The 19580-nt window shown below is 43.2% G+C and overlaps 2 protein-coding genes across 3 annotated transcripts in view; one reads left to right on the forward strand and one right to left on the reverse strand.

Annotated features, from left to right (window-relative positions):
- The window catches only part of LOC103191523 (hairy/enhancer-of-split related with YRPW motif-like protein), a 4798-nt gene extending 733 nt beyond the window's left edge, over positions 1-4065 (reverse strand). Inside the window, exons 1-5 of the mRNA XM_007912516.2 lie at positions 2896-4065; positions 1735-1801; positions 1205-1288; positions 777-858; positions 1-176 (exon numbers count right to left, since the gene is read on the reverse strand). The exon at positions 1-176 is cut by the window's left edge and continues 733 nt beyond it. Coding sequence (XP_007910707.2) covers positions 1-176; positions 777-858; positions 1205-1288; positions 1735-1801; positions 2896-2975 — 489 coding nt within the window. The 5' untranslated portion in view covers positions 2976-4065. The remainder of the gene's footprint in view (positions 177-776; positions 859-1204; positions 1289-1734; positions 1802-2895) is intronic.
- A 2192-nt stretch (positions 4066-6257) lies between these two features.
- LOC103191522 (zinc finger and BTB domain-containing protein 8B) lies at positions 6258-18547 on the forward strand. Of its 2 annotated transcripts, none has more exons than XM_042338932.1 (4): positions 6258-6364; positions 15589-16541; positions 17347-17525; positions 18108-18547. In XM_042338932.1, exons 2-4 carry the CDS (start codon positions 15629-15631, stop codon positions 18414-18416), a joined length of 1401 nt encoding a protein of 466 aa, XP_042194866.1. In that variant the 5' UTR covers positions 6258-6364; positions 15589-15628; the 3' UTR covers positions 18417-18547. The 2 variants fall into 2 exon arrangements, with proteins under 2 accessions (XP_042194866.1, XP_007910706.1); XM_007912515.2 differs by lacking the exon at positions 6258-6364 and adding an exon at positions 13083-13254.
- The last annotated feature ends 1033 nt before the right edge of the window (positions 18548-19580 follow it).

A 19580-nucleotide genomic window follows, 5' to 3' on the forward strand; every position in this document is an offset into this window, starting at 1 on the left:
CTCCGTTTCAGTCACGTAGCTGGTGAGATGACTCACAAGTCTGTCCTTAAGTGGGTCAGTATCGTCGCGTCCCTCATGTTGTTCAAATGAACCCAGATATGTCATGACTTCAGCCAGGCATTCCCTGAACCCCACGCTCCTGTAATCCACAGCCAGCAAACGAGGATCAAGATAACCTGACGGTGAAGCATAGTTACGGTTAACACAATGAAAGGACAGACTCATAAAATACACAGTCACTCCACTTTACAGTATATATTCTGTGAAGCGCTTTGAGACGTCTCGAAGACTTGATATGGCGCTGTATCAAATGCAAAGATTATTATCATTATTATTATCATTATTATTAATTATTATTATTACTACCAGCCCCTTGTGGGTAATTCTATTTGGCTATACTGTAACGTTTGCAAAGTGCTGACTCTTCCTGTTTCGTGAAAATATAGCGTTGCATCTTTCACGCACTGGAGTAAGCAGCGACGGAGTGGCATGAAGGGAAATTGGGAAAGATTGGCTCCTGATGCTTCCCAATCCGTGCAGCCTACGTCAGGAGATCCACTTAAGACCAACCAAGTTTTTAAACGCGCGGATATCTTACCATGAATCGTCACTCGCCATGAATATTGCTGACGTTCAACAACAGCAGAATTACATTTGCACAGCGCCTTTCACATCAGAAGGACATCCAGGGCGCTGCACAGTTAGGGGTTTGCACTCGAGCTATTTAATATGATATGTGAGATGGTTGAAGTCTGTATTAAACATGTGAGCGTCACCTTTATCTCCTGTTGCATGGAGTAGTTTCAGGTGTTCGACAGTCATCTGTAGGATCTCTGCTTTCTCCGGCTTGGAAGTTCCCTGTTTAGTGGATGCAGGAAACAAATGTCACACACACACACACACACACACAATGAGACAGCGAGAGAGTCATGATGGATCTGTGGATGATTAAATCATTCTAATAATAATCCTTGCATTTGATATAGCGCCTTGTTACATTGTTGAGACGTCTCAAAGCGCTTCTCAAGGATACACTGTGAAGTGAATTGACTGTGGATTTTGTTGTCGAAACACACGAACCAATTGCGTACAGCAGTGTCCCACGTTGCTGTGTAATGTACCAGATTATTCCAAACGCTGCACGCTTGAGGATAAACTATTGCAATGTCTGCTGAACGCTGAAATTCATTGAAGGTGAAATTACCTGTTTTTCAAAGGCTGTTGGGACCAAACGACAGAGTTCAGACAAACTGTTGTTAATCCTATCCCGCCGTCTTTTTTCTATAATCTAAAAGAAATGTATTTAAATATAAAAAAGAGATGATGATGATAATAATACCAAGAAGAAGAATCCTTGCATTTGATATATCACGTCATTGAGATGTCTCAAAGGGCTTTGCGGACTATACTGCAAACTGTAGTGACTGTGCATTTTGCAGGCGAAATGCGGCAGCCAATTGTGCACAGCAGTATCCCGCACACAGTCAAGGACTGAGCGACCAATTTTTTTTTGTGGGATCATTGCCCCCGGAAAGCGATCCACCAATCGACGAACACACGGGCTCCTACTTACTGCTAGGTAAACAGAGATATATTTGTGGAGTAAGGACACTTGCCTAAGGAATAATAATAATAATAATAATAATAATAATAATAATAATAAGAGATAGGTCAAAAATATACGAGGAATAAAAAGCAAGCATTTGTTCCCTCGTAGCGAAGAGAAATCCTTACCCCACGCCTTTTTTTCCGAGCCAGTTTGTGGGGAGTTGAAGTGGCTGAAATTGAACTGGACACATGACTGAAAGAAAAAGAAGTGGATGAAAACAATTTACAAATGTGTATCATTAATATACTCACATGGGACACATTTCATGACATTTCATTTTTTTTGAAGGGATTATTATCCCCGGAAATGCGATCCGCCAATCGACTAACAACCGGGTTCCTACTTACTGCTGGTAAACAGAGACGTGTGGAGTAAGGAAACTTGCCCAACGGTTTGCCCTGACCGGGAATCAAACCCAGGTCCTCTCGCTTGCGAAGCGAGTGCTCTAACCACTGAGCTACAGATAAGTGGAGTGACTGTGTGTTTTTGAGGATGACTACGGGAAGCTTTCACCAGCTGAACCTGAACCTCCCTATAGTTAGTCCAACAAATACAGTGAGTGCCCTGCCCCAAATAGGGAGGTCACAGCATTCTTGGCAAATGTTTTATTTGCCAAAGGCTTAATGGCATTATGCAGTTAAAGTTCAAACACTGTGCGGTCGAAACACCACTGCATCTGTTGTGCGCAACTTTACTGCGGCATAAAAATGGTAGCCCCAGCAAACCCCGAAAACAAACGTTGGGATTTATTTCGCCAACGAATTCACTTTCCGATTATTCGCTTGGGGAAAAAAAAGTCATTTACAATCTAGATTCCCCCAACAAAACCCAGACGGCTGAAGTTGATCACTTTGCATTTGATAAAGCACCTTTCACATCAGAAGGAAGTCTCAAACAAAGTGCTTCACAGAGTTTGCTGTAGATTGCTGGATTGTTTGTTGAGTGAAGTCCCGAGTTTGATTCCTGGGCGGGGCAAAGCTTAGACAAGTTTCCTTATTCCCGGAGGCTCTGTTTACCGAGCAGGAACCCAGTTGATAAGTCGATTGGCAGATTGTTTCTGGGGGTAATAATCCCTCTAAAATAATAAAATTCAGTCACTCAACCATGACTGTTTGTGGACACCGCATAATTGGCTGTCGTGTTCCTCCCACAAAATACAGTCAATTCACTTCACAATACAATCTGATAAGGTGCGATATCGAAATCAAGGGTTATTACAATTATTATTATTGTGTAGGTGAAGGGTTGAGAGTGATAAGAGGACAGACAGAAAGTAAAATACTCACTAGTAATTCTCCTCTTTGCCAACGTCTATCAACTCTTCCACATCACTGTCCCAGGAGTTTTCCTCACAGAATCGCTTCATGCTGAGTGAGATGTTGAACTTGTAGTGAGTTTAACCAGAGGCTGAAGTGAAATTCAAGAGATGCCACTTGTTCCCAGTTCTCCTCAGTCTCCTTCAGTCCTTCAGTGCCTGGTGTTAAGTGCTCCGGGACTCTACCCTGTGTGAAGGGCGCTATATAAATGTAAGTTGTTGTATTAACTACCCTTTTGTTGCAGGGAAATGGGTTTCTCTGGGTGTTGGTGAGGCGAAGGCGCTGTGGTGTGGATTGATGACGAGTGTTTCTCTCTGGTTGGAATGGAATTTCCTTTTGCCTTTCAAGCCTGTCTCCCCACACCGACTTTCTGCCTCGATTCCGAAAGATTCTCTTGTTAAAGTGAAGCCGATTCTGGTTGGTTTGGTTCCCTGTGGTTCCCTCTCTGTCTGTCCTCTCTCCCTATGTTCTCTCCCTACGTCTCTCTCTTTCTGTGTGTGTGTCTCTCTCTCTCTTCCCGTCCTCTATCTGCGTCTCTGTGTCTGTACTATCTCTGTTCTGTCTCTCGCTCTCTCTCTGTCACTGACTGGATTTCTTTCTCAGCTGTTCCCAGTTTCAGAGAGGAGCTTGAGGGTTTGTTTGTGAGCTGCTGTTTTTTTTCCTCGCAAGTCTCTTCCTGTTTCTCTCATGTGGTCACTTTGATCTGTTCCTTTCTGACAGAGTAGCTGTGGCTCAGCCCCAGACTCTCCCTCTGAGCCGCTTTCATTGCCTACCTCCTGTCAAATGACATTAATTCACCTTTTCCCTCTGCGTCTCTCTCTCTCCCCCCCCCCCCACCTCCCTTTAACATTCTCTTCCTCTCTATTTCTCTCAGCTCCTCTCACAACCCAGTGCCTGCCGTGCGTGTCTTGCTGCAGTTACTTTCCAACTGACGTGAGCAAACTAACCACTGGGGTTGAGCGAGGCAGGCTGCCACCACAGGCGGGTGTGTGATGTGAACAGACCATTTAAGCTCGAGCGTGAGAAACTGCTGCAGCCGGAGATCCGTGATATCCATCAAACTGCCTTTCCCCTACCTGTCAACCTCTCACTCAAATCCTCGCGCTTCCATCGCCCACAGAACACACAGTCAATCCACTTTGCGGTGTGCCCTTTGCAGAGCGCTTCGAGACGTCCCAAATACGTGATGGGGCGCTGTATCAAATGCCAGGATTACTAATGTTATATCGTTTCTAAATAATTTAAAAAGTAATAATTTGGTCACTCCATCCACGACTGTTTTGTGGGACGTCGCTGTGCGCGATCGGCTGCTGTGTTTCACCCACAGCATGCACAGTCACTACACTTTACAGTATTATCCTGTGAAGCACTTTGAGACGTCTCGAAGACATAAGATGCTCTGTCAAATGCAAGGTTTATTATTATTAACATCTTATGGGAGAAGTGGTTAGATATGTATACTACCACCCCATAAACCATCCTAGACACTAGTAAAGAAATCTGACCATTTCTCTGCCAAGAACCACAAGGGAGGGGCAACTTAAATTATTCCATATAATTTACTAAACAGATTTAATTTTGGGCTGCATAGTGAGTTTTGCAGTGGGTATGAAAAGATTAGTGGCCAAAATACATACATATTCATGGAAGGTCGGTGAAACACAGGATGTGACTTGATTTGGATGCTATTCGTGGCTTAAACGCTGCGTTTTACCCAAAAAAATATACAGTCAATTCACGATGCAGTATATTCCGTGAAGCGCTTTGAGACGTCTCGAAGATGCGATAAGGGTGCGGTATCAAATGCAAGGTTTATTATTATTCCACAAAAAGTATTGATTCTGTTTTACACCTTACGCAAACCATCACTGTTTTATAATTACATTCCGCAATTAGGTGAGCAGGATGTGTGCCTCCAGGGAGAGAGAGAGAGAGCGCATTCCATTCCAATAATCTATCTCCGGTATTTCCACGTGTAGGTGGGATGCCTGGGATTCTCAGCTTGGTTTGGATAGTCTTAAGCAACGGGTTTCTACACTTGCCACATCCCCACCCAGCTGTCCAAAAATATATATATTTTAAAAAATACAGGTACCTCAGTAAGTGTGTGCTGAGCTGTGTGCATGTTCAACGTGTCAGTATGTGTGCGTTTACTCATGAATTGATTTATTCATATTTGATCTGATGCATTTTTAATAATGTTTCATCACAAGGGTTTGTTGTAATTACAAGCATGAGTGCATCTGTAAGACGGGCAAGTGAGCATGACAGCTTATTGTATTTTTCAATGAGCGGTTCAATGTATCGTTGAGTGTGTGTTTAGTGAAGTGCATAATTTGAGCACAAGTTGGCTTGACACGGATAGCTAAACACAAGTATGAGAGCATTGTACGTTTGCGGACAGGAATACGGTGTTTCATTGGACTTGCTTTCTGTTTTGGCTCAGTTTGTGATTCTTTCCCACGCTCAACATGTTTGTTTATGTCTCCTCCATGTTTATTTGACTCTGACTGGAACAATAGCAAATATATGAGGGCCAACAGAGGCAGAAGCCCCCACATATGTTGCTAAAACAATTGTTCACAAATCTGTTCTCAGGAAGCAGAAAGAAAACACAGAAAATACACTGTACCTCACTGTAACAAGTCAGGGCTTTGTAAGCATCCAGACTCCTTAATAATTAATCTAAATCATCAACTAGAATGTAATTCATTTTTATCACGGCTACATAAAACCATACAGTGAAGAGCGCAATCATAAATGAATGAATAATCCTGTCTTGGACCTGAACATGTAATTTAGGGTTTCATGTAAAAGTGAGAGATTTAATTGCTGGGAAAATAAACTGAAATCTCACATTAATGTATATTTTGTTATGATCTGAATATTTTCTTACTGTTCTATTGCTTTTAAAACAATGCGCTTGAATGTAGTGTTAACAATATAAGATGTACAACAGGGAAGAGTGGGATATTGCATGTATGGGGCTGTGTAACGTACATCTTAATCTCCATTACGCTCTCCATGTGAGACATTCTGGCCAATTATCGGTAGAGTTCAGGATATATATTTGTTAGATCAGAGCATTAGGGGATATTGGAAATCAGATTTGAGCTACAGATCAGCCATGATCTTATAGGATGCTGGAACAGGCTCGAGGGGCTGAATGGCCTACTCCTGTTTTTACGTTTCTATACGGAGAGCAAAATACTGCAACTCTTGCTTGTGAAATTGCATAGGTCTTTTTTTTTCCCACCATTAAAATGTAACTGTCACCCATAAAAAGGCTTAATTGGCTCTCGTTAACTGGTGAAACAGCATTAGCTCATTCTGTGAATTCTGTCATTTTAGACTGCTTGAAGACCACCTTTGATTTACGGCTGGCTGTGAAGTGTTGGTGAACCCATGCCCTACACAAGGGCCTGCAAGGCACACTGAGGTACATGCTCCTTTAACCTAAACATCTTTATTTTTGATACTGAATAATAAGCATTTGATACAGCGCCTTCTCATGGCTTCAAGACGTCTCAAGGTGCTTCACAGAATATACTGTAAACTGGACAGACTGTATATTTTCTGGGCGAAACCTGGCAGCCAATTATTATTATTATTATTTTTGAAGAGATTATTATTACTATTATTATCAATAACCAGTATAAATGACTGAAGAAACGCAAAAAACATTTAATGACCTTTTCGAGCTTCATTTTGGTATCTGGTACTGAGGTGAAGAATGTCATCCCTTCACCAGCTTCGCAAATAACAATGTGACTGCACAGAGGCGCAATGATATCACCTTCCTAGAGTGACAATGAGACTGAACCTCTTGTGGATGTGAATGCCATGTCTGCACCACATCATCACATTTGATAAGGTTAAGCAGGTTCTAGCTGTTGAGATGAAACAAAACCAGGAATCTGACAAAACCTTGAGAGATTATTTCTCCACCTCGCTGATGTCAAGAGAATAGTCACTCAGATCTCTGACACCCCCAGTCTAATTTTAATTCATTTGACTGGTTCTCTGGACTCATTTCTTCATGGATCATCTCTTCATGGCTCAAAGTAATTAACCTGGTGTTAACTCTGTGCCCATCACTACTTGGATTTGGTAGAGCAAGAGCAGTCCACATCTTCTGTGTGAAAAAATATTAATAATAATCCTTGCATTTGATATAGCGCCTTAGCACATCTTCGTGCTATTTCAAAGCGCTTCACAGAATATACTGTAAACTGAATTGACTGTGTATTTTGTGTGTGGAAAAAAAATTGACTGTGTATGTATTTTGTGTATTTTGTGTACTGTAGAAACCTAATCCGATTATACATTGGATAAAGTCTACAAAGCTAACAGACAGTGGAATTATTTTTACTTAGGATTGTCGTGCAACATTTAAATTAGTTGCAAAGTGCAGAGAAGCTTCAGAACTTGAGCTGCTGCCAGGGAACGTAATGTCCTGATTACAAAAATCACTCACGCTTCTACCCCCAGGACAATCACAATCGCAATGCAGCCTAGCCTCACCAGGAACGGTTCCAGCCAAGGTCTTATTGCAGCAACGTGCCAGGAGAGAAAGGCCATTCACTCTATTTGTTGTCATTTCCCAACAGAGCAGCATTTTCTGGTAGATAAGGAGACATGGGTCCTTTTACCCCGCTGACACATTCTCAGCACCAGCTCAAACCGCACTCTGTGGGAAAGTTTGAAGGGAGGATGAATGTGCTGATTAGGATGTCAAGCTAAGCTGATTACTGTTGTAAGGGACGTTGGGGCACATTATTATTTTATTTACTAGAGATTAAATTGAGGTTAGCTTTGAGGGAGGCAGCTTGGGACGAGAATTCATTTGTGCGTTTAAAATTTTAAAAATCTATTTTGTTTTTTAAAAACAGAATATTCCCATTTTATTTTCCAAATGACATAAAAAAAAACGTTTTTTTCGGTGGGAGATTCTTTTTGGGAGGATCTGAAATAAAAACAGAAGTGTCTGGAAACACTCAGCGGGTCAGGCAGCATCTACGGAGAGAGGAAAGCGAGTTAATGTTTCTGGTCGATGACATTTCGTCTGCAATTTAACGACCTTACAATGGTCTGTGTCTATGAATCCCAGACAATAATAGTTTGGAACTGGTAACATTTTTCTTTCTCTGCAAGCTCACAAATGTCCCATGTGAAATTAATTTGGAGTTGCTAGTGAGGGTGTGTCCATAGCACAGATGTTGACAGTGGGTTATATCAAGGGAGCCAACGTTTTATTCCTAGCACCAACATGACTTGCCGAGATCCCCACAACTGACCACAAAACTCCAGTGTTGTTTTTGAAGATCACAATGACTGTTCCTTTTCCAGTAATCATTTTCAAAAATTAATGTTAGAAAAAGCCACCTGCAAGGGGCAATGACAACAACAACTTGCATTTATATAGCACCCTTCACGTGGGGTATCGTCTCGGAGCGCTTCACGTGGCGGAATCTGATGCCAAGCCAGGGGGAGAGGCAGTGGGGGGGGGAGTGACCGTAAGCACCATCGAAAAGGAAGGTCTTTAGGTGGGGGATTAGTGGATTGAGTTTTGGGGATTAGTGGATGAAGGCGCGACCACGGATTGTAGAACGGAGAGCACATAATTAATTGTTAACAGTTGTGATCCACTGCGCTAAATCTTTTTCAAATGAGAATTCCCTTTATAAAGACTTAGTGAAAACAAATCACGGCTTTAACAGACCAAGAGAAGATTAAATTTAATGGTCAAGTGTATTCATTATATGCTAATCTTCAACATTAAAAACCCCTAAAAAAAATTATTTCACTTTTAAATAGATTGTAACATCTTAGCTATTATTAATGTACTCACACCGCATGGAATATAATAATACTCCTTGCATTTGATATAGTACATATCGCATCACAGAGGCGTCTCAAAGCACTTCACAGAATGTACCATAAAGTGAAATGTGTATTTTGTGGGCGAAACGTGGCAGCCAACTGCGCACAGCAGTGTCCCACAAACAGTCGTGGATTGATTGACCAATTTTTAAAAAAATGTCATTGTCATTGGATATTTTTCATATTTTGCGGATATGACATCGGATTCTAATTAGAGCGGTTCGCCTTTGAAAGGAAGATTATTTTAAAAGAGAATCTTCAAAGCATAAGTACTCTAAACCCACATCAGACAATAGCCTGACAAGCGTTTACACTGTCTCCAGCTTCAACTGCCTCCAAACCACAAAAAAGAATTATAGTTCACGATTAACTTCATTAGACCCATCTTTACTTAATTCTTCACCAGATTTAATCTTAACATATGGTGTAAACAGACTCCATAATAACAAACTAGGTTGGGATTTGCAGACCCCCAAGTGAAATCTGATCAATCAGGAGGAGCGAGGGCAGAATCATCATACTCTATGCCAACAATTTTAATTGTTAAAAGGTCATGAGACCAAAGTATAGTGTCTGAAGCCTTGGCCACTGAGGGTTGAACAGAAGTAGTCAGAAACAAGCAAGAATAATCCCTGTGGGAATTTGGCTGCCCTTCACTTAAAAGCTTCTGACACCTGATCAGAATAAATACTGTAATTCTTGCATTTGATATAGCGTCTTATAATGTCTTCGAGCGGTCTCAAAGTGCTTCACAGAATATACTATAAAGTGAATTGACTGTATATTTTGTGAACCTAGTCTACAAAATGCCACTTCACTTTCAATATGTTTCGTGAAGTGCATTGGGACATCCTCCTGACATGAAAGCTGCTATACCAAATGCGTGGATTATTATTGTTATTAGGATTATTATTTGTTGATATTTTATTCAATGAGCTGAAAATATACATAACTGGTCATCCCTAGACAGTGCTAGGTCCAAGATTATTACTGCTGGATTTTCTTTCACTGAGAGTTCATAGTTTATATTACAGAAAAAAGCTACTCCTGACAATTGAGTATCTATTGCTGTCTAGTGCATGATCTGAAAATAAAACAGTCTGCCCCAGGAAGATAAATCTGTTCAAGGTTAAACTCAGCTGTGGCTATTTTGTTTGTTTTCATTTAGCGAATTATTGTCAGATCGCTTTGTTTACTATACGCTTTGTATTTTAGTTTGTATAAAGTCTGTTTCATATACAGTCTCTCATATGTTGTTGATGGAAATAATGTTTCCACACACAGTAAATAAAAGCAAGACAATTTTTTTTTGAAAAAAACTTTTTGAGTGCAATCTGTGTGTTGGAATTGCCATATAAAGACTGAATTTTGTTTGTAAGGTTTTTTTTGCATAAATGGATAGATTCTTTATCCACAATATTTCTGATTTTAATTTTTTTAAAAAAACTGGTCACTCAACCTACGACTGTTTGTGGGACGCTGCTGTGTGCTGCTGCATTTCGCCCACGAAGTATACAGTCAATTCACTATACACTATAGTCTGTGAAGCGAGTTGAGACGTCTCAAAGACGTGATAAGGTGGTAGATCAAATGCAAGGATTATTATTATTGTTGTAAATTTTCAGTACAACAGGACAGTCAACATTAGCTGATTTTCTTTTTCAGTTTAAGGTGGAGAGACGTTAACCCTTTTACAAATGCAGATGAGAAATTTCGAAGCCTCTGGCCCCAAAGTTTTAACTTAGACCAATCTGTCTTGGTCACATTATTGTGGTTCTGCTGGTTTATAGAGGAATTTTATTTGGAATCCTGCGCCTCATAAAAACAATTCAAGTTGTTAAATGTTTCCCACGGTGAGTACATGTTGCAAATCTGTTTTTAATTCCATCATAAATCAACAGTAGTGACTGCACTGTGAAGAGAGTCGAGAACTGCCACAGTCCTGCATAACATTACCATAATAGTCCTTTCTAAACAAACTGGTTAAGGTTATCTTGTTTCCAAGCTGATAAAGTAAATATTACTATAAAACACATTAATTTCTTTAATTTGGCCGTTGATTTTTTAACGAAATGGACATTCAGTGTTATTAAGGGAATGGATTAACAGAAAACTGATTATTTTTCAATTAGCATCTATGAGAGGTAGCAGAATTTGATTATTTTATGAAAGTGTTGTGAATATAACATCATTCTAGTTTCACATGCACTTAAAACAGTCTTTAAACTGTCCCCAAATAATTGGAAATGCCACATTCTCTCCCCCCCCCTCCAGTGATGGTCAATAGTTTTGTCTGTGACCCACGCAACACCAAATCACCTTCAGGTGTTGCAGAGATGTTAAGAGCATCAAAAATTATAGTTTGTACCTCATATAAACATTAAGGGAAACAATATAATGACTGTCCAATAAAATGGATGCATTTTATTACCCATTAAACTCTTGTGAGACGAATAAAGCCACTAGCTCTAAAATTCAAAAGGCTCATTCCCAGCCACGATAATTGCATTGGTTGTTTGGTGCCATCTAGTGATAGATTTACTGAATAATATCATAGAGTCAGAATCGTACAGCACAAAAAAACGGCCATTCGGCCCATCGAGTCTGTGCCGGCTCTTTGAACAGAGCAATTAATGTCAATCCCACTCCGCAGCCCTTTCCCCATAACCCTGCAAACCCGTCCTCCTTAAATACCCGTCCACCGCGTTTTTAAAAGTTACTACCGAATCGGCCTCCGCCGCCCTTTCAGGCAATGCGTTCCAGATTCGAACAACTCGCTGCGTGAAAACATTTCTTCTCCCCTCCCCTCGGCTTCTTTTAGAGACTATTTTGAATCTGTGACCTCGAGTCACCGACACACCCACCAGTGGACACAGTTTCTCCCTTTCTAACCTGTCAAATCCCCTCATGATGTTGAAGACCTCTATTAGGTCTCCTCGTAACCTTCTCTGCTCCATTGAGAATAATCCTAACCTCTCCAGCCTTTCCTCATCATCACGGTCCCTCATTCCTGGTACCATCCTCGTAAATCTCCTCTGCGCCCTTTCCAATGCCTTAACATATAGTGCGGTGCCCAGAACCGGGCGCAGTATTCTAACTGAGGCCTAACCAGTGTTTTATATCGGTTAATCATAACCTCCTGACTCTCGTACTCTACGCCCCTATTTATAAAGCCTGGTATCCCATATGCCCCTTTTTACAGCCTTATGTACCTGTCCTGCCACCTTCAAGGATTCATTTACCTGCATAATCCTTGCAACTCGGTCGTATGACGCGTTTGATTTTTCACGTCAGGAATTACTGTAAAAGCGGAGTGACTGCGAACTTCAAGGCGAACCCGGCAGCCCAGTGGCACGGGGCGCCGTCCCTTAGCATCACGCCGTCCGAGCCGCTCCGGGACGCCAGCCTGCCCGAGGAGCGCCGCACACACTCAAGCTGTTGCCGCGGCTGTTGTCCCCGTTTTATTTGGGGGGGGGGACGAATCGTCGGCCGGGACCGCCGGGAGAAACTGCCCCCTTTTTGAACGACGCCGCGGCTTCTCGATTGCCCACCTCCCGAACACAGGCGGGCGGGAACCCGGTTCAACGGCTCATCCCGGGGGGGGGGGGTGGGGGCTCGGCCCCACGCGGCCTTCCGAGCCCGACCCAACCGAGCCCCGGCCGACACGGGCATCGCCGGCTCCGCGCCCCACCATCGGCGGTCGGGCCTTCAGCCTCTCTTGCCCTCCCCCACCCGAACCCTTTGGAACTCCATCCCACAGTCCCTTCACCTTCCTCCCCCTCCCCATCCCCTCTCCCCATCCCCCTCCTCTCCCCATCCCCCCTCCTCTCCCCATCCCCTCGCCTCCTTCGAGCCCTGTCCCATGATTATTACGATGACTCTTATCAGCAGCTGCTGATGGCGAGCGGTACCTTCTTTGGCCGCCGGTTGGTTGCCATGCGGTTGCTGGGCAGCTTGTTTGAAACGTCACGCGGACGTCAACGGCCAGCTCCGCCAAGCGAGGGGACCGGAAACGGTTGCTCGCGCTGCGCTCTGGGAGTTGTAGTTCTCTCCCCACCCTCACGCGGGCCGGCCGGCCACGCGCCGCCCGCAGCCACGTGACTGACCGGAAAACTACAAGCCCCAGCGGGCAGCGCGGCCCACGCAAACCCGCACACGGGAGCCCCTCCTCCTCCGAGATCCCGCCTGACTCCGTCTCCAATTGGTCGCGAGCGCCCGCCCGCCCCCGCGCCCTGCGGTCTGATTGGCTGCTCGTGTGGTCAATCGGAGGGGCGGCTTCCGGTATGAAGCTCGGTTGGCGCCGGAGCGTGGGCGACGCAGGGTCCAGGCCGGGGAGGACCTGACTGACCTGAAGGCTTTCCCCCCCCCCTCTCTCCCTCACTCCCTCCCTCTCCCTCTCTCTCTCCTTCTCTTTTCTTCCTCTCTTCAACGGAAGCCATTGGAGAGGTAAATTAAAAGCGCGGACGCTGCCGTCGGTGTCGAGTATTACCTCAGAACGTGAACGGTTCTGAGGTAATAACGAGGGTCGAGGGGGGCGGTGGTGTGGGGGGAGAGGCGAGCGTTTAAAGACCCCGAATATGGGCGGGAGGGAGGGAGGGAGGGAAAGGCCGCTGAGGTGAGGCTGAAGCCTGTTGTAAATATAATAATAATAATAATAATTAAAATTAAAATACTAACAGTCTTTGCCTTTGAATATTTAGCGCCTCTCATCGGTTTCTCAGTTCGGTTGAGACGTGTTTTTTTTAAAAAAGTAATTAATTCATTTTTTTTTATTCATCAGTTGTACACACACACACATATATATGTCTCTCTTATTTAACTTCGTAATAACGCCCCGAAAATGGATCGACTCGTGCTTTTTGGGGGGATTTTTTTTTGTGTGGGTGTGTGGGTGTGATACCGGCTCCTGGTGGTTTCTTTCTCGGTGGTGGGGGGGTGGGGTGTGTGGGGAAGTGTTTAAAATCCCCCCCTTTTCTCCCCAAAATGAATGAAATCCAGGCCACTTGTTATGGTTCGAACAAAGGATCCGTGACGTCATGGCGACATTGCCCCCCCCACACACACACACACACTCACACACACCCCCTCCTCGGAAATAGTCTTTTTCTCATAATAATTGGCCCCATTCAAAGCCCCGTGTCCCTAGAAACAAAGAAACATAGAAACAGGAGGAGGCCATTCAGCCCCTCGAGCCTGTTCTGCTATAAAATCAGTACCTCAATCCCAATTACCCACCCTTGCCCCCCCCCCGTTATCCTGTAATACCCCGACCTGACAGGTACCTGCGTCTCTGTCTGTGCCTCTCTGTCTGTTTGTCCGTCTGTCTCTCAATGTAATGATAATTTGGTCACTCAATCCACCGACCCGTTTGCGGGGCACTGCTGCACGCGATCGGCTGCTGTGTTTTTGCCCACGAAATATACGGTCGATTCGCTTTACACTATGTCTGGTGAAGTGCTTCTGAGTGTTCAAAAAGAACGAGTCAATCCGTTCCGAGACAACTCAAAGACGTAATCGGGCTATATCCAATAAAAAATCAAAAGGATTATTACTATGTCTCTGTATGTGTCTTCTGTCCTATTAGTTTAATTTTTTTTGATAAACTAATTTTCCATAATGGATGGGGTATCTATTTATTTGGGAATATTTGTGTTGAGCGGGAGTAGTATTTTAACACTGTTTGTACAATATTTTCATTGGAATGTTCTAACAGTAATACCGTAACAGTTATATATTTCCAGCCCATGTGTACTGGGCATCTTAACTATAAGCTTGATACAGTGAGCTTTGTGGGCATTAATTTTTGCTCCAACAAAAATCTGCATGGCAGTAGAAGAATTTAGAGGGGTTTGTTGAGACCTGCCAAAGTCTCTCAAAGAATATACTATAAAGTGAATTGATTTTGCGCGTGAAACGTCGCAACAGATTGCGCACAGCATTGTCCACAAATAATCGTGGATTGAGTCACCCCTTTTTTTTNCTTTGAGGGGATTATTACCTCCTGGAAGCCATCCGCCATTCGACTAACATCCGGGTTAGTGTTTATTTCTAAATAAACAGAAGCGTGTAGAGTAATTTAACTTGCCCCGCCCAGGAATTGAACCCATGTCCTCTTGCTTGTGATGTGAGTGCTCTAACCAAAACGCAACAGGACTCCACCCAGATGCAGCTGAGTCCACATGCAGCTGACTCAAAAAAAATCATGATTAACAATAGGACAATTCTTCCTCTAACACAGCCCCATTTTTAGTGTAAATACATTGGTACAATTACAATACTAAATGTAGCTGAGGACAGATCCTGTGTTTGGTACGACTTCTATTTTCTTCTTTAATTCCATCCCTGACTGGTAGGCTGAACATTTCCTGTTTGCCCCGGTAGTTAAGAATGCACATGAAATACATTTGGCCAGTCTCACCCATTTTCCTATGTGAGTGGGCCGAAAGCTCAACACTGGCCACGATTCAACACAAACGCCATTAAGTCGACAATCTGGGCTCAGTAAGGCCAGGAGGTTAAAACTGATGTAGAAAATGGAAAATAATGCACTAGTGATGTGGCATTTCTGTGATTGGAGATGACCTGCATTATAAATTGCAGAGTGAAGAGAGCTTTGCATCTACCTTGTTACAGCTGGGAATTATGCTTTGATAACTACCACTGGGTGCTCAAAATCAGACAACGTCTCATTCCCAGCAACAATGTTTTTTTATCTTGATCAGCATAGCGATCCTCCAAAAGACAAACCTCTCTTTATCTATGATGCCATTTATTTTGCAGATAAAAGAAGCATCCTTTGGCAAATACCCGCTGATGAAAGATGGAGATCTCGTCCTATTACACTAAGCTTCTGGGGGAGCTGAATGAGCAGAGGAAGCAGGACTTCTTCTGTGACTGCAGCATCATTGTGGAGGGAAGAATCTTCAAAGCGCACCGCAATATCTTATTTGCCAACAGTGGTTACTTCAGAGCCTTGCTAATCCATTACATCCATGACAGTGGGCGCCCCAGCACTGCCTCCCTGGACATTGTAACATCTGATGCCTTTTCCATAATCTTGGACTTCCTGTATTCTGGAAAGTTGAACCTTTGCAGCAAGAATGTTATTGAAGTCATGTCGGCTGCCAGTTACCTGCAGATGACTGACGTGGTCAGCTTCTGCAAATTGTACATCAGATCTGCCCTTGATATCAGTGTAAAAGAGGAGAAGGATGATAATTGCAACCATGTGGAGAATGGCGGGAATGTAGCAGCCTTTGCAGAAGCTGTTAACTACTGCAGGAATCAGTCCTCAGTTCAGCAGAAAGAGTCGAGCCCTGATCGTAACAAAGGACTCCCTTGGACTGAATGTGAGGTTTATCATTCGATTGATCTGGCTCAGAAAGATCAGGATAGCCTCTCTCCTGAGAAGTCAACATTACCCAAACTTCCAGAACCCAAAGTTGAGTATGACGAGGACGAGGTGGAATCTGTGGAAAGATTCCGTCAGTTTCCCACCTCTGCTGCAGATCAGGTTGAGGAGAGGTTGCAGTCCACGCCAGCTATAGAGATCGCTTACGAGAATTATCAGATGAAACAGTTCTTGGAGGTTTTATTGAGGACCGGGAATGTTCAGCGGAAGGAGGAACTAATCCAGCATTTTTCCAGAGGAGTCGGAGGACGTTCAGAGGATGGAGGAGGGTCTTTCTCCAATATGATGGATGTACAAAGTGACTGGTATGGGGAAGATGCAGGTGAGATGCCCAGCACTAACAAATATTTAAGTGGATCGCAGCAGCAATAGAATAGGGGGGAAATATCTGTTGAGAGTATTTGAAATCCTAAAGCTGTAATTTACCATGTTCAGGTAGGTATTGCAGCTGTATTGAAATATTTAGTCGGTCCAATAAAATCTGTTTTCTCCTCTCTCCACATCTTTCCTTCCCGAGTAAAAGTGAGAGTTTGCAATGTCTAGTGCTGCTTCAGACCATTCTCCCTCGGCTACCAGTACCCTGTGCTTTGGTCTTTGCGAGAGCTGTACTAGTGGAATGACTGCTACACAGAATGGTAAGAGTGTGGAATTTTCTGCCCCAGTCAGTTGTTGTGTATATTCAAAAAACGACTGGACACAAGAACAACAATAGATTGCATTTATACAGCGTCTTTCACACCGGGAGGGTGTCCCAACGTGCTGAATATGGGTAAGACAGAATAAAGTTTAGGATATGGGGGAAAAGCCAGGATATGGAATGAGGGATAGCTTCTAGGATAGGTGCTTGCGTGGAGTATAAACACCAGCCGACTGAATTGCCTGTTTCTGAGCTGTACCATCTATAAGACTATGAATCTTTCCTGTTGAACAGTTGCAAAGAATTATTTTTAACAAATTACTGCTTTACCTGCAGGCAGTGATTGTTTTCAAGGGTTGATTTTGTTTTGTACACGCTGTTCATTATCCAATTACTGATAACTATTGTTGGGTTGATTTATGTTTTGCAGGATGGCTTATCTGTATCATTCTGTGCTTTGCTTCTGAAAGTGTTTGGTTTCTGTTTCCAGGTAATGGGATAATTGTGCCAAAAAAGATCTACAAGTGTCCGTTCTGCACCTACACAGCAAAGCAGAAAGGTATACTAAAGCGACACATGCGCTCACATACCGGAGAGCGTCCATACCCGTGTGAGACCTGTGGAAAGAGATTCACCAGACTGGAGCACCTCCGCAGCCATGCGTTAAGTGTGAGTAAAGCTGTCACATCTTCATTAGATGCGGAAGTAGCCATTGTACAGGTCCTTCCTGCCCTACCATGGAGTCTTGTACCTCAGTGGTTAGAGCACTCCCCTTGCAAGCGAGAGGACCTAAGTTTGATTCCCGGGCAGGGCAAAACTGGGCAAATTTCTTTGCTCTGCACGCATGCCTCTGTTTACTCAGCAGTAAGTAGGAACCCGAGTCAATTGGCTCATCGCTTTTCTGGGGTTAATAATTCCTTCAAGATAATATGGTTGACAAAACAACTAACTGCATAATATTCTGTGCTTTGGAAGTCCGAAACTCAAATCCACGCTAAATTTGGGAGCAACTGTTGATTTTACAGTAAATGGGAGTTCAGAAATCTTAATTCTAAGCTAAAATTCATCCTCAGAGAGCATGCACAAAGACAAACTTGTTTATCTTTACCTAAAGCTGATCCTTATCCAGGATTCATGATCACTGCTCCACCCAATTCAGGAGTTGTGCATCTCTCTGGTGCAAACAATCCGAGTTGACCAACCCGTTTGTCAACAAATTGAAGTAAACTTGTTGACTTCTTTCTTCCTCAGGTACATCGCTCCAACAGACCGATTGTTTGCAAGGGATGCAGGAGAACATTTATCAGCAACCTGCAGCACGGTGCAAGGCGCTTTGGTCTTTGCGAGGGCTGCACCTGTGTAATGACTACCAATGAAGAAGCATCTCCGGTCAATCTATGCCAGAATGAGCAGATTTTAGACAACCAGGAGAAGGAAGAGAAAGACCCAGGCTGGCCTGTATACATTGAGTCCAGTGAAGAGAATGAATCTGCAGGAGACAATGCGGATGACAAGCAGCAGATTCAGAGAAACTTGGAGGATGGGGAAGGATTTATCTAGTGCCGCCCTTAACCATTTCCTTTCCAGGAACATGGGAACCTAGGAACAGGAGCAGGCTATTCAGCCCGTCGAGCCTGTGCCCCCATTCTGTAAGATCATGGCTGATCTGTACCTCAACTCTATCTGTATCCCAATTACCTGCCCTTTGCCCCATATCCCTTTGATACCCTGACCTAACAAATATCTATCCACCTCAGTCTTGAAAATTTGAATGGATGCAACATCCACAGCCTTTTGGGGGGAAACAGAATTCCAGATTTGAGAGTTGCACATGTTCACTGAGTACCATGTTTAAAAATTGCAGCTGTGTACCATCATGTATAGTTTGAAACCTAAAGGCCAAAGAAATTGCGGACACTGCAGATCCTTCACAGATGTCTGAATAGGATATTAGTCACTTGAAAGAACCTCCGCCCTCGTTCAAGTGACCAGGTAAAACATGAGATTAAAGCACTAGAAGTGACTGCCAAGTCTGACTGGAGGAAGGCAGGAAGCTTCATTCTTTGTTAACTCTTGGAACGAAAATATCTGCTGGTAAAACCAAAGTGAGATCTTCTGTGCTAGTAGAATATCGGAGACAGTCCCTTTTTCAGACTGTGATGGCTAAATGACTTATTTTTGCTTACTTATTAAGTGCTTCGGGACGCTACCCCGTGTGAAGGGCACTATATAAATGCAAGTTGTTGTATTTTTGCTGGTGAGAAATATTTTCATTAATACACAGACTTGTGTTCCCAACGAAAATTCTGCATATACACAACAGGGCTGGAATAATTGAGTTACTAGTTCTGAGCAAGAAGTCAAAAGTTAACAGTTGTTCAGACTCTGCCAATGATATATTATCACTTATGAATTTTAAGATCAAACAGTTTAAGATTCTGTGAGTTGAATAAATATGTACTTTTTTTAGTAGCATTAAAAGATCACAACGATCTTGGTGATGGACATTTAAGTATTCCTTATTGATTAACATGGATGTTTTATAACTTGTACATAGTGGATATTGTTGTGTTGGTGGTCCTATGGGTGAGTAAAATCTGTACTACAGTGGTTCCCTCATATTTTTCCAGACGCTAGAATCACTGGATTAGCTCTGTGTGTGTGTGTGTAATGCAGCATAACTGGTTCCGTAATATAACACACCCTATCTGGGGCTTGTCAGGT

The sequence above is a fragment of the Callorhinchus milii genome, unplaced genomic scaffold, assembly GCF_018977255.1.
Source record: "Callorhinchus milii isolate IMCB2004 unplaced genomic scaffold, IMCB_Cmil_1.0 Scaffold10, whole genome shotgun sequence".
NCBI lineage: Eukaryota > Metazoa > Chordata > Chondrichthyes > Chimaeriformes > Callorhinchidae > Callorhinchus > Callorhinchus milii.

Excerpts from the sequence above, each read along its gene's own strand:
- LOC103191522 (XM_042338932.1), top strand. The coding sequence starts at position 15,629 with ATGGAGATCTCGTCCTATTACACTAAGCTTCTGGGGGAGCTGAATGAG. Across the intron at positions 16,542-17,346 it reads CTGGTATGGGGAAGATGCAG|GTAATGGGATAATTGTGCCA; the intron begins GTGAGATGCCCA and ends TTCTGTTTCCAG. Across the intron at positions 17,526-18,107 it reads TCCGCAGCCATGCGTTAAGT|GTACATCGCTCCAACAGACC; the intron begins GTGAGTAAAGCT and ends TTTCTTCCTCAG.